At 45.1% G+C, this 14299-nt stretch overlaps 1 protein-coding gene across 1 annotated transcript in view; it reads right to left on the bottom strand.

Annotated features, from left to right (window-relative positions):
• The window catches only part of LOC138737376 (fibulin-7), a 39117-nt gene that overhangs the window by 12442 nt on the left and 12376 nt on the right, over window positions 1-14299 (bottom strand). The window contains exons 4-6 of the mRNA XM_069888122.1: window positions 14081-14206; window positions 7626-7769; window positions 1821-1958 (exon numbers count right to left, since the gene is read on the bottom strand). Of these exons, the coding sequence (XP_069744223.1) occupies window positions 1821-1958; window positions 7626-7769; window positions 14081-14206 (408 nt within the window). The remainder of the gene's footprint in view (window positions 1-1820; window positions 1959-7625; window positions 7770-14080; window positions 14207-14299) is intronic.

The raw sequence follows: 14299 nt of genomic DNA, 5'->3' as shown, positions 1-14299 counted from the left end.
GTTTCTCTCCTCATAAAGTGGATTGAATTGAAAGCTTGGATTAAAGAACTAGTTATGGGGAGAGACTAGGTCAGCTGGACTTGTTTTCTCTAGAGCAAAGTAAGCTGAAGGGTGACCCGATAGAAGTACAGTAAAAGCCCCTGGTATCCGGCACCTGTGGGATTGGTGGATGCTGGATAAGTGAAATTTCTGGTTGCTTGAGATTGTGTGATGTGTGATTGGGGAACTCACTGCCAGAATGTGCCGATTTTAAACTTTCACATTTATTCCACAATTTACTTTGCCCGTTGCTTGAGGCTGCCGGTTGCTTGAACTCTGGTCAATGGGGATTACTGTGTATAGCATTATGAGAAGCAGAGACAGGGGAGAGAGTCAAAATATTTCTTCCCATGGTCGAGGAATCATATTTTTAATGTGAGAGGAAGGAGGTTTAAAGGGGATTGGAGGAGCAAGTTTTTTTTAAAACCACAGAGAATGATAGTCCTGACCACCTCATTACAGGAAAAATGTGCAGTGGATGCAGAGGAAATTTACCAGGATGTTGCCCGGACTGGAGAACACATCTAATGAAGCCAGATTGACCGAGCTAGGGGTTTTCTCTTTGAAACAGTAAAAGATGAGAGGTGACTCAATGGAGGTGTACAAGATTATGAGGATCATAGATAGGGTGGACAGCCAGAACCTTTCCTCCAGGCTGACAATAGCAAATACAAGAAGATATCGGTTTAAGGTAAGTGGTGAAAAGTTTAGGGGCAATATCAGAGCTAATTTTGTTTTTACTTAGACAGAGGGTGCTGGGTGCCTGGAATGTATTGCTGGGAGTCGTGGTGGAGGCAGGTACAACAGGGACATCTAAAAGACTCTTAGACAGGCAAGGAAAGTAAGAAAGTTATGGGTGCGTGAAATTAACATTTTTAAATTTAGACATGCTGCCCTTTCAACCCACTAGCCCGCATAGCTCAATTTGCCCACAACCCCACTGTTTCTGAACAATGGGAAGAAACCGGAGCACTTGGAGGAACCCCACCCATTCCTTAGAGGCAGCGTGAGATTCAAATCCTGGTCACTGCTGCTGTAACGGCGTTGCACTAATCACTATGCTAAACGTAGGGTTAGATGGTTATGGAGTTGGTTTACACTGATTGGCCCAACATCGTGGGCCAAAGGGTCTGTTCTGAGCTGTAACGTTCTATGCTCTATTATTCATGTGTGGAACTCACTGGTAGTGTAGGAGGTGGAATTACTGTCTGTAAAAGGCATTTAGACAGAGTATAATTGGCAAGGCATAGAAGTTCTAAGGAGGGTACCTGGGTGTGGTGATTCAACCACAGCACTGGGCCACATATCCACCAGCCTACTGCAGGGGCGACCTCTGTACCTGCAGGTAGACAACCTGGGAGGCCGACTGCATCTGACCAGCTGTCAATCACCAACCTGTATATAGATTTGAGCTGGCCCCTCCCGGGCCAGTCACGTACGTGGAGTCGTCGAGATACTACAACTGGTGTACAGAGTTTAAGCGGATTAAAGCCTGTAGTACAGTCTTTCCTGCGTTTTGTGTCTGCTTGCTGCACCACAATGGGACTCATGTAGATGGACAAACAAAAAAGCTCAGCCTAATGGCCTGCTTCTGTACTGTACACTCTATAACTCTGAACAGGTGAGAGCAACCCTTCACCACAGGAGCAGTTTGAGAAGACAGTTTGCGAAGCAAACAATTAGGGATGAACAGTCAATAATCTGGCTTGCCCGTAGTCCACGTTTCCTATGAGGGGAAAGCAGCACAGCAGCTCCCTTGTTCCCAACAGCGAGGGACTCACCATCACAGCTCCTGCCGTCATCGAGAAGCTTGTATGCCTCTGGGCAGCTACAGCGGTAGGACCCAGGGATGTTGATGCAGCTATGCATGCAGAGTCTGGCAAGTCCCTCCAACTGGAAAACCTCACACTCGTCCACATCTGTGCCAAAGAATAAACTTCTTTTTTAAAATTCAAAATAAACTATATTCACAATTAAAAAAATAGATACTGTGCAAAGGTCTTTCCACATTCAGTGTCACATTCAAGACTTTTAACATTTGTAGTGTCGTATTCTGTTATTGTACCTTGTACCGTTAACCATTTATAGCATCATTTCTGCTAATGGGCTCCTCCACACCACCCCTCTCCCCCCCCACGTCTGGGTTCCTCCTTTTGTTGTTTGAGGGGCTTCACCACCAATCTCAGCCCCACAACCTCTGGCAGCAGAGGGAACCTAGACTGTGATCCTTCTCCTCGCACCCTCGCACTGGCAGAGCCAAGCCTCAGTGCCCTCGCGCTGGCAGAGCCAAGCCTCAGTGCATCGCAAAACACATATTCCTGCAGCCAGTCAGCATCACTCCCTCATCAGTGCAAACGAAGGAAGCTTTTACTCAGTATCACATCGCACTGAATAGACCAGCATTCACAGGCCAGGTTTCACATATGGACCTTGTTGTGTCCTTTACCTATTTTGGACTGTACGAGACTTCACATAACATTGTTGACTCTATCTTGCTTCTGCTTGTTAGTATGATCAATGAAGATCTCAATAAAGTCATAATAATTTTCAGCATTTAAGAATTTCTCCTCATCTTAGGTTCTTCTATCAATAATCTTAAATGTGTTCCTACCAACTCTATTAATTTTGGAAATAGCGTTCCTTCATTAACAGTTTACTTATTTCAAAAAAAATCATGACCTTGAACATTAAGTTGACCAATAATCTTTACAGCTCAAAAAAGAACAGTTTCAGCCTCTCTACCTCTCTGCCTTTCTACATAATCAAAACTGCCCTTGTTGCATTCTAACAAAATTCTGTTTAACCTTCTGACATTCCACCCAAAGATTCCAGGAGGGCCCTCATTTTCCAGGCTTCAGCCAATTCCCAAATAAATAAAATACAATTTGTTCGAGCAGCGTCGATGGGAGAACAAGAAAGTTCGATGCTTCGGGTCAGAAGCCTACTGTCCAATCTGTCAATGGTGGGGGAGGGGGGGGGGTAATGAGGTTGAATTCAGAGAGAGAACCAGAAGGCTAAATGTGAGGTACCAATGATGGAATGATACGGTGCATATTCCAGACTGGGAGCCAAAGTTTGGGGTTTGAAGAGATTCAGAGGATGGAAGGAAGTGAGATTGAGGCACAGGATTAACATTAGTGAGATATGTATTTTTTGCACTACCAATTAGTGGCAATTCTGCCGCGCCTGCAGGAAAAAGGAATCTCAGGGTTGTATGTGATGTCACGAATGTACTCTGACAATAAATATGAAATCTGATATGCCAGTTCCTTCCAGTATTCCCAGCCCTTCTGGAGGAGATGGCATGGGATAAAGATGGTCCATTAGTGCCACGGGCTTGTCAATATGGTGCAGATCACAGATTGATGTGAAAATCCAGGTGAGAATCTTAACAGTTTACCAGGACAAGGACCAGTAGAGCTTCAAAGTCATGAGGTTATCGAATGTGGAACTTCAGAATCAGAACCTATTGTCATGAACAAGTCATGAACTTCGGTGTTTTGCGGCAGCGTCACAGTGTAAATATTTGTATTATAAACCATCTTACAAGATGACTATAAAAAAGTTAAAATAATAGTGATACACAAACCAAGGCAGTGTCTACGGGTCATTGATGATTCAGGAATCTGATGGCAGTGGGGAAGAAGCTGTCCTTGTGCCGTTGAGTGCTCATCTTTAGGCTCCTGTTCCTTTTCACCGATGGCGGCAGAGTGAAAAGGGCATGGCCTGGGTGGGGGGGGGGGGGGTCTTTGAGGATCTAGGCTGCTTTTTTAAGACACCGCCTCTTGCAGATATCCTCGAAGGTGCCTGTGATGTCACAGGCTAAGTTAACAACCCTCTGGAGTTTATTCTTGTCCTGAGAGTTGGCGCCTCCATTCCAGGCAGTGATGCCACCAGCCAGATTGCTCTCCATGGTACACCTGGAGAAGGTTAAAGAGTCTCCGGTGGCATACCGAACTGCCTCAGACAAAAGTATAGCTGCTGGTGAGCCTTCTTTGTGATTGCATCAACGTGGAGATATTGCCAGCCAGGAATTTGAAGTTTCTTGATCCTTTCCACTACTGAGCCATCGATGAGGACTGAGTCGTGTTCCCCTGACTTCCTCCTGAAGTCCACAATCATCTCCTTGGTTTTGCTGACGTTGAGCATAGGGTTGTTGTCATTACACCATTCAACGAGCTGATCTATCTCCCTCCAGGACACTTCCTCAGTGCTGTTTGTGATTCTGCCGACAACTGTGGTGTCATCGGCAAACTTGTAGATGGCATTGGAATTGTGTCTGGTTACACCATCGTGGGTGTATAATGAGTAGAGCAGTGAGCTAAGCATCAATCCTTGGGGTGCACCTGTGTTGATGATCAATGAGGAGGAGACATTGTTTCCAATTCATACTGACGGTGAACTTCCAATGAGAAAGTCAAGAATCCAGTTGCATAGTGGGGTACAGAGGCCCAGAGTTTGTAGCTTCTTGACCAACACTGGGGGAATAATGGCATTGAAGGCGGAGCTGTAGTCGATGAAGAGCAGCCATATGTATGATTTGTTGTTTGAGATGATCCAGAGCTGAGTGGAGAGCCAGCGATATTGTGTTTGCTGTGGAGCAATTGTGACACTAGGCGAATTGCTGTGGGTCCAGATCTTTGCTTAAGTACATGTTAATTCTGGCCATGACCAGTCTCTCAAAGCAATTCATCACAGGCAGTTCACATTAATCTTATTGGGCACTGGGATGATTGATCCCCTTTTGAGGCAGGTGGGAGCCTCTGACTGCCACAATGAGGTTGAAAATGTCCGTGAACACACCTGCTAGTTGGTTGGCGCAAATTTTCAGTACCCTACCAGGTATCCCATCGGGGTCTGACTCCTTGCGAGGGTTCACCCTCTTGAATGATGTTCTGACATCACTCTCAGAGACAGATTTCACAGGGTCCTCTGCTTTTTCAGGGATTCTAATAGGCCCTGTTTGCTGCTTCTTCTCAAAACGGGTATAGAAGGTGTTCAGTTCATCGGGTAATGAAGCATCACAGCCATCTATCGTGTTCACCCTTGTTTTAAAGGCTGTAATGGCCTGTAATGGCTGGCATGTATCTGTCTCGGTCTCCAGCTTCCTCTGGAATTGCCACTTTGCTTCAGAGATAACCTTCTTCAGGTCGTACCTGGACTTCTTGTAAAGATCCCGATCCCCAGCCTTAAACGACCTTGTTCTTGCCCTCAGCAGGTTTCAAATTCTCTGTTTAATCCAGGGCTTCTGGTTGGGGAACACTCAGTATTTTCATGTGGGCACACACTCATCCTCACAAGTCTTGATGAAATTGGTGACACCTTTTGCATATTCATTCAAGTCTAGGGATGAGCTCTTGAATATGTACCAGTCCACTGATTCAACGCAGTCCAGCAGATGCTCTACTGCTTCCCTTGACCATACTTACGCTGTCTTCACCACTGGTGCTGTGGTCTTCTTGGATAATGCAAGCCAAGATTTCTTGAATACGCTTGAACAATGGAACTAGGAAATTGATTAAGAAACCATTTCAGGAACATTCAACATGGGTTTGTGTGTGGAAGGTCATGTTTGACAAATCTTGTTGAATTTTTTGTAGAGGTGACTAGGAATGTTGATGAGGGTAGGGCTGTAGATGTGGTCTGTATGGATATCAGTAAGGCCTTCGATAAGATTTCACATGGAAGGTTAGTAAGGAAGGTTCAGGTGCTGGGTATTAATTTTAAGACAGTCAAATAGTTCAACAGTGGCTAGAAGGTAGATGCCAGAGAGTCATGGTGGATAACTGTCTGTCAGGATGGAGGCCGGTGATGAGCGGTGTGCCTCAGGGATCGGTATTGGGTCCCTTGTTATTTGTCATTTACATGGATGATTTGAATGACGGAGTGGTAAACTGGGTTAGTAAATATGCGGATAATACAAAAATAGGGGGAGTTGTGGATAGTGAAGATGGTTGTCAGAGAGTGCAGAGGGATTTGGACAGCTTAGAAGAGTGGGCTGAAAGGTGGTAGATGGAGTTTAATGTAGATAAGTGTGAGGTGCTTCATTTTGGGAAGAAGAATCAAAACAGGATGTACACGGTGAAGGGGAGGGCGTTGAGGAATGAAGAGGAGCAGAAAGATCGAGGAATAACGATTCATCATTTTTTGAAGGTGGAATCTCATGTAGATAGGGTGGTGAAGAAGGCTTTTAGTATGTTGGGCTTTATAAATCAATGCAGAGAATACAGGAGTTATTCATACTGAAGTGATATTAAGACTGTTTAAGGTATTGGTGAGGGTAAATTTACAGTACTATGGGTATTTCTGGTCACTAAATTATAGGAAGGATATCAATAAGGTAGAGAGGGTGCAGAGAAGATTTAGTAAAATGTTGCCTGGATTTCAGAATCTAGAATACAAAGAAAGATTGAGTAGATTAGGTCTTTATTCATTGGAGTGTAGAAGGTTGAGGGGGAATTTAATAGAGGTATTTAAAATTATGAGGGGAATAGATAGAATAGATGTGCATAGGCTCTTTCCCTTGAGGGTAGGTGAGATTGGAACGAGGGGTCATGAGTTAGAGGTTAGGGGGCAAAAGTTTAAAAGTAACATGAGAAGGAACTTCTTCACTCAGAGAGTGGTGGCTGAGTGGAATGACCTTCCGGAAGAGGTGGTCACAGCAAAGTCAATTTTGTCATTTAGGAAAAGTTGGATAGGTATATGGATGAGAGGGGATTGGAGGGTTATGGGCAAAGTGCAGGTAGGTAGGACTAGAGGAGATCACTTAGATCGGTATGGACGAGAGGGGCCGAGGTGGCCTGTTTCCATACTGTACTTGTTATTTGGTCATTTCAGAGGCTTTTTTAAAAAAATAAATTTGTTAATGGGATGGTTGGCAACATTAACATGTATTGTCCATTCTTAATTATCCCTCCTGGAGAGGGGGTTAGGAGTCAAACATTAATGAGTGTACAGACCAAACTGGGAATGGATGGGACATTTCTTTCCCCAGAGAATGTTAATACACCCAATGCATTTTTGCAACAATTCACAATTTCACTGAAAATGAGACAATCTTTAATTCTCAGTTTAATTAATGATTTGAATTTCTTTCCCCTTGTTTCTACAGCATGTTTCCAATTCAGGCCTTGGAAGCAAGTGTTCCTTTCAGTTCAATTAAATAACCAGTATAGCAAAGTTTTGGGTGGCACGGTTGGTGTAACACCACTACAGTGGCAGCGATCGGGTCCGGGGTTCGAATCCCATGCTGTCTGTAAGGAGTTTGTACGTGTCTCCCCACGTCTGTATGGGTTTTCCTCAGGGACTCTGGTTTCCTCCCACTGTTTGAAGTGCACCGGGGATTGTAGGTTAATCCGATGTAATTGGATGGCACGGGACTCCTGGGCCAAAATGGCCTGTTACCGTGCTGTATGTCTAAATATGTCTAAGTACCTGTAAAAGTAGAAATGGAGGTAGTGTTTCAGGTCAATGACTCTCGTCAGAACTTGGAAATTGTTTCATCACAGCTATTAACTTCCAATAGTGCCAAGGCATGTACAGGTCTTTGATGGCGTACTAATAGTTTATTTGGCACCCACACATACCTTGGCAGAGACTATTTTCACTGGTTCCACTCATATGGAAGCCAGCATCACAGCTGCAGTGCTGGGTGCGCTCGATCTCTGCACAGCGGGGCTTCCGGCTGAAGAATGAGTCACTTAACGCACTCCAGTCTCTCGCGGCAGGAGCTTGGTGGTACGGGGGAAGAAATGACAGACCAGAAAAGATTGTATGAACTTCTGTTTTGAACACAATGAATAGGAGAAGCTTGTTAAATGTAAAACAGACACCTTGCCAGTGAAATTCCCAAATGATGGTTAAAAATGTTGGCTTGAGTATAAAGGCTTCACCTAAACTTAAAAGTTCCCTTGCCACTACACATATTTATATCCGAGCTCACCATTTGTTTTGCTTGGATGCTGCCACTCAGTTTAAAGATTTAAAATGTCCTCCATTAGGGGGATCATGCAATGAATCATTATTGGGCAGAGACTCAGCATTTTATGGAACAGTAATAATATTATTTCACAACATTAAATACTAGTAATTCAGGAGAGAGAAAAAAGAAATAAACCATTTTCACATTATTTTTGACGTCTCTGATTTCTAACAGTAAATTGTCCCTCAAAGAAATTAAAACCAAGAGGTTGTGCCAAAAATTAAAACTGTTTTTATTTATGATGGCAAGAGCTTGCATTCATTTAGCATTTTTAATGCAGCAAAAGTTCCAAGATGTTTTATAGGACACTTTGCAAGACCCAGGAGACATTAGGATTAATGCCTAGATGCAGCCATTCTCAATCTTTTTTTCAGCTCTATGAAAGCCACCCCTCCCCACCTCTGGGTCTCAGCTCACAGTATAATGGCCCCCCCCCTTCCAGTCAAGTTATGGTTTCTTCTGTACTTCTCCCCTACCAACTACATTAAAAAAAATTTATGTCATGTGCAGTGGAAAGAAAACGAGGCTTTTTACTTAAATGTGCTATGGAGGGCCCTCGTTGAGGATGGCTGGCAAAGGCCGCATTAAGAAACAATAAGAAGAGCAGAATTAAGCCATTCAGCCCATCAAGTCTGCACCGCCATTCAATTATGATTGATTTATTTTCCCCTCTCAACCCCATTCTCCTGCCTTCTCTCCATAACCTTTGACATCCTTACTAATCAAGAAACCTCTGCTTTAAATCTACCCATCGACTTGAATCCCCTTCCCTGCGAAGCAGTTATGTTCAGTTGGTTTCTTCCATACTTCAGGTGGTACAGCTAGCATGGCGGTTAGCGCTATGCTGTGGCAGAGACCTGGGATCGAATGTGGAACCATCTGTAAGGACTTTGTACATTTCCGCTGTCTCTCCAGGAGCTCCGGTTGCCTCCCACTCTTCAAAAATGTATAGGGTTGTAGGTTAATTGGGTGTCATTGGACAGCACCGGCTCATGGGCTGGAAGGACTTGCTGTACGTCTAAATATAAATTTAATATCTTGTTCCGAAAACATAAAAATATTTTATGAATTCAGTCCGTTTCCCCCCCCCCCCCCCCCACCATGCACTGTGGCCCGGGAGGGGGGGGGGGGTGAGTGTGCATTTGGCCCCCATTGATCATGACTAGTCAGCAAGCTGAAGGGGCTGCTGGTGTGCAGGGGCCAATGTTGGAGGAACACACTGTTCTCAGAGAATGGTCTACATTAAGATCAAAGCTTGGTGTTGACTTTCCTTTACTTTTAATCACGTTAACATTTTCATCCATTTTTAGCTATGAGTTATTTGTGATGTGACAGAACCTTGGTGGGGGAGTGATTGAGAATGCAGAGAGAACAAAAAATGGGATTAATGTAAATTTTTTAATTTAGACATACAGCATGGTAATAGGCCCTTCTGGCCCACGAGCTCATGCCGCCTTAATACACCCAATTAACCGTCAATCCCCAGTACTTTTTGGATGGTGGGAGGAAACCGGAACCCCAGGAGGAAACTCACGCAGACACGGGGAGAAGGTATAAACACATAGGTGTCACTGGATTTGAATCCAGGTCGCTCATGCTGTAATAGCGTTGCATTAACTGTGCCGCCCAAACAAGGATTAGTGATTGATGGCTTTGATGGGCCAAAGAATCTGTTTCCCTGTTTGTATCTGTAGTAAATCACAAGATTCTGGCGGTACCATGGTTGAAGTATAAACACAAGTTGCTGGAGAAACTCAGCTGGCCAAACAGTGTCCTTTATGTAGCAAAGGCAGAGACACAGAACCGATGTTTCGGGCTTGAGCCCTTCATCAAAGTATGAGAAAATGCCGGCAAGCGTCAAAACAAAAGAGTGGGGGTGGGGAAGGGGGGTGGCAACAGCAGGAGATGATAGGTGGAGAAAGGAGGGAGGGGACAGCAGCGATGAGGGGGAGGAGGGATGGCAGGGTGGGTGGAAAAATTGGAAAGACTGGAAAGGGAGAGGGGAAAGAAAAGGCGAGCAGGTTTAGTGGAAAGCAATAAAGTTAATTCCGTCTGGAGGGTGCCCAGACAGAAAATAAGGTGTTGTTCCTCCAATCTGAGGGTGGTCAGGGTGGGACAGTACACAAGGCCATGGACAGACATGTGAGTGCGGGAGTGTGATCCAGAATTGAAGTGGTTGGCCACTGTGGTTGCGGACGCAGCGGGGGTACTGAGCGAAGCGACCTCCCAGTCTGCGACCGGTCTCTCCGATGTAGAAAATGCCACAGAGGGAGCACCGGGTGCAGTAAATAAGTCCTCTGAGTGTACAGGTGAAGAGTTGCTTGCTTAAAATGGAAGGCCTGTTTGGGGCCCCGGACCATGGTGAGGGAGGAGGAGTGGGCACAGAGGAAGGTGCCAGGGGTGCGATTGGTGGGGAAGGATGAGTGCACGAGAGAATCACGGAGGTCCCTGTGGAAGGCCGAGAGAGGAGGAGTGGGAAAGATGTTACTGGCAGTGGGATCCTGTAGCAAGTGCCGGAAATTCTGGCGGATGATGTGTTGGATGTGTAGGCTGGTGGGGTGGTAGGCGAGGATGAGGGGGATTCTATGCTTGTTGCATCTGGGGTCACTTGTCTGAGTGCTACTGTTACTTCATTACTACCTGTCGCATGGTCGATGACTAAACCATCTCTCCCACTAGACTTGCATGATGCGGAGGGCGGCTAGACACCCTGCAGGATGAAAAAACAAGACCTGCCAAAGGGTGGATGAACCCCCTCGTAGGGTCAACGGCCATCTAGCAAACATGTGTCGTGAAGCGTGGAAAGGGCATCCCTTGCCTTGAAGCTTTGTCTGGCCATTCATTACTACAGAACTCCCCCCAGCCATCTTGGACCTCACCATGCTGCTGGATCTGGGAGGGGATGTCGAGAGGATGGGTCTGGATCTGTGCAACCCCCTACTCACCTAAATCCATTCACACACACGCTGTTCCTTTCTGAGTGGAGTATCCTCGTCCTGTGAGATGGACAGCAACTGGAGGCAGAGGGAGCCAGGGCAGATGAGCAGGAAATAGAAGAGATACAGGTGAAGGCTGAGTTGATATTGGTGGAGGGGAAGCCATGTTTGTGGAAGAAGGCAGACATTTTGAAAGATCTGGACTGGAAGACCTCATCTTGGGAACAGACGGTGGAGACGAGAAATTGAGAGAAGGGGATGGAATCCTAACAGGGGACAGGGTGTGAGGAAGTGTAGTCCAGGTAGTTGTGGGAGTTCAACGGTTTGTAGTATATGTCGATGGAAAGCTTATTTCCCAAGACAGACAGTTCCAGGCAGGGACAGTGTTATCAGAGATGGACCAGGTATGTTTGAGATCAGGGTGGAAGGTGGCTGCGATGTGGATGAAGTTAACAAGCTCATCGTGGGTGCATGGGGCAGCTCCAATGTAGTCGTTGATTTACTGGAGGAAGAGTTGAGGGGTCTTGTCTGTGTAGGCTTGTATCTGTGATTCCTTTGAGTTGAGTCTAAGTCTGGTGAATAAAGCTGATTCTGAGAGTAAAGTGCAGTGATGGTGACATCTTTCTTTTGTTAAATCAATGCCCATGAAAATATCTCATTAAAGTATAGGAGAGCCCCCTGTGGCTTCCTTACCAACTTTACCTTCCCACCCAGTTTATCTGGTGGTTGTCTCCCAACATCACCCCACCTGGTTCCAGCTAACCGACAATGTTCAACCCTCCCCAGTCCACTTATCACCCCCACTGACCCCTCTCCCTTCCTTCATGATTGCCAGTCTCCTATCTCCTTTCCTAGTCTGGAAGCAGAGTTTCTATCCAAAGCACTGACAGTCCTTCTCCCTCCACAGAAGCTGCTCGACCCACAGGAGTTCCTCAGGCAGATATTGTTGCTTTGGATTCCAGCAACTCCTGTGCCTCCATCTGGCGGTTTCTGCTATACGTATAGGGTGCAATGGCACATTTTGAGATATGACAAGATCTGTTTTGGTCTATTACCATTCATTTAATGACTTGAGAAACCAGAATCTTAAATGAGGTTTTTAGACATACCTTCAACCCCACAAGCCCAAGCTGCCCAAATACAATAAACCCCCCGAGTATCCAGTACCTATGGAGATTGGTATATACCGGATAAGTGTATTTTCCAGATGCTTGAGAACAGCACCTGATAGCCTGAATATGCCTGAGATTGTCTGATCTTGGCTCAGGCCTGGTCAGTACTTGGAGGGGAGACCACCTGGGGAAAGATGAGTGGACAAGAGAATCACAGGTGCTGTAGGTTTCTATGAGGGACACTGGACAAAGTGGTGACTCTCGGTCTGCCTTATGGCGGACAGAAGTTAAAGAGTTTCATATGTGTTACATTCTAAATGTAGTATTACGTGACCCTACTCCAACAATGCCTAACTAATTTACGTGCATTAAGAATAAACAGTTTAAAAGACAAAAATATTCTACTGTACTTACACTGAACAAACTTCACTTGCATGAATATATAAACCTTAAAGCATTTTACTTAATTTTCAGTCACATTCTTTGAAAACATTTAACCATCGCTACATCTGCAGATTCCTCCCCTTCCACGGAGCCACTGAAAAGAACTAACCCCACCCTCCCACCCCCCTCCCCCACCACCAAGTTTACAGATAAAGCCTCTGACCATGGCGACTCTTACCAAGCAGGGATAAGGAGACACTTTAAGAGAGTCACCCCAACAGCGAGCGGCATCAACGAGCTCTTCATCCTGCGTGACGCCACTGCTGTTTCACACAACCTTATACAAACAGCTGCTCTGAGCTAAGTATGACCAAGGCCCTCCCTCCGCTGGCTGAATATTTGCTCCCATCTTCACCAAAGGTTTATTTGTTACCTCAGAGAACATTTACTTTTACAATTTTAAACTTGTGTATTTTTTATCTATTATTTTATTCTTATTTATTTTAATTTTTAAACATTTATTTTCCTCGCTTTTTTTTGCAGGTTGCTTGAATCTCAGATACCAGGGGTTTTATTGTACACCTACAATCACCTGTATATGTTTTTGGAGTGTGGGAGGAAACCGGAGCACCCGGAGGAAACCCATGCAGACATGAGGAGAGCGTACAACCTCCTTACAGACAGCGCCAGATTCGAACCTGTGTCGTTAATGCTATAAGAGTGTTATAGCGTTATGCTAACTGTGCCGGACTATAACCACAAAAAGCAAATTGACCAGAAATGGTTACATTTTTTAAGCGTAGATGCAAGAGACTGCAGACGTTGGAACCTGCAGCAAAGTAACGAACTGGTGGAGGATTTCAATGGGTGGAGAGAGAGATGATGGGCAGAATTAAGAGGAAAAGCCGGGGAGGGGAGGTGGGAGTGGACCAAGCATTGATGAGTGGGAAAAAGCCAGGTAGGGGAAGGAGGGATGGGGAAGGAATTGGGAGGTAGAGGCAAGTCAACGATAGGTGGAAGCAGGCAAGGAAAAAGAAAACAAACTTGTTTCTCTTTTCAGTGCCCTCAGCAAACTACAGAGGCTCTCCAATATAAGGAAGGGCCATCCCTGTCGGTTCGGAGCTCTGAGCATCCAAGAATGAAATGGCGGCAAAAAGAACAGCTGTCAGAGCTGGGATCTAATTCACATCTCTCGTGGATACCTGTTAAGTCAGCAAACATTTACATTTATAACGCCACGCTGGAGCACTGCTAAGAGGTAATCACTCAATCCTCTCTTCCTGCTCTCTGATAGCTTAAAAACAATTTAAAATGTTATTAAGAAGCATGACTACATTCTCACACTGGAATGTGCGTGCCTAGACATGATAAGAGCTCTCCTTCAAAGAGAAAAATCTGGACTGGATTACACACGTTTTAAAAATAAATAAAAATATATCCAGTTCACATTACACTCTATATTTTTTTTGGTTAACTGATTGAATTTTAAAATGTAAAATCCCTCCTCACACAATAGCACCATAACATTTTTGAGGGAGTACTGCTATTTACTTAGTAATTTTCGCTGGAGCAAGGGTTTCTGCGCTCATGTTCACTATCCAGCTGACTAGCAGATGTTACTTACTGACCTGTCTGAATTGGGTACTCGCAGAGGCTCCCTGTCCAATTGTTTGGACAGGAACACGTGTAGTGGTTCACAGCGTCCACACAGGAGCCTCCATTCTGGCAGGGATTGCTGACACACTCGTTAATCTCTGTAAGAGAAACCAAACAGCCTTTGAAAAAAAGTATCAGGATCCGGCGAAACCATTGTCCAAGTCAAGAATGCAGTGGGTATTGGAATCGGA

This window comes from Narcine bancroftii, chromosome 6, assembly GCF_036971445.1.
Source record: "Narcine bancroftii isolate sNarBan1 chromosome 6, sNarBan1.hap1, whole genome shotgun sequence".
Taxonomy (NCBI): domain Eukaryota; kingdom Metazoa; phylum Chordata; class Chondrichthyes; order Torpediniformes; family Narcinidae; genus Narcine; species Narcine bancroftii.
This window is presented reverse-complemented; position numbering and strand designations above follow the sequence as displayed.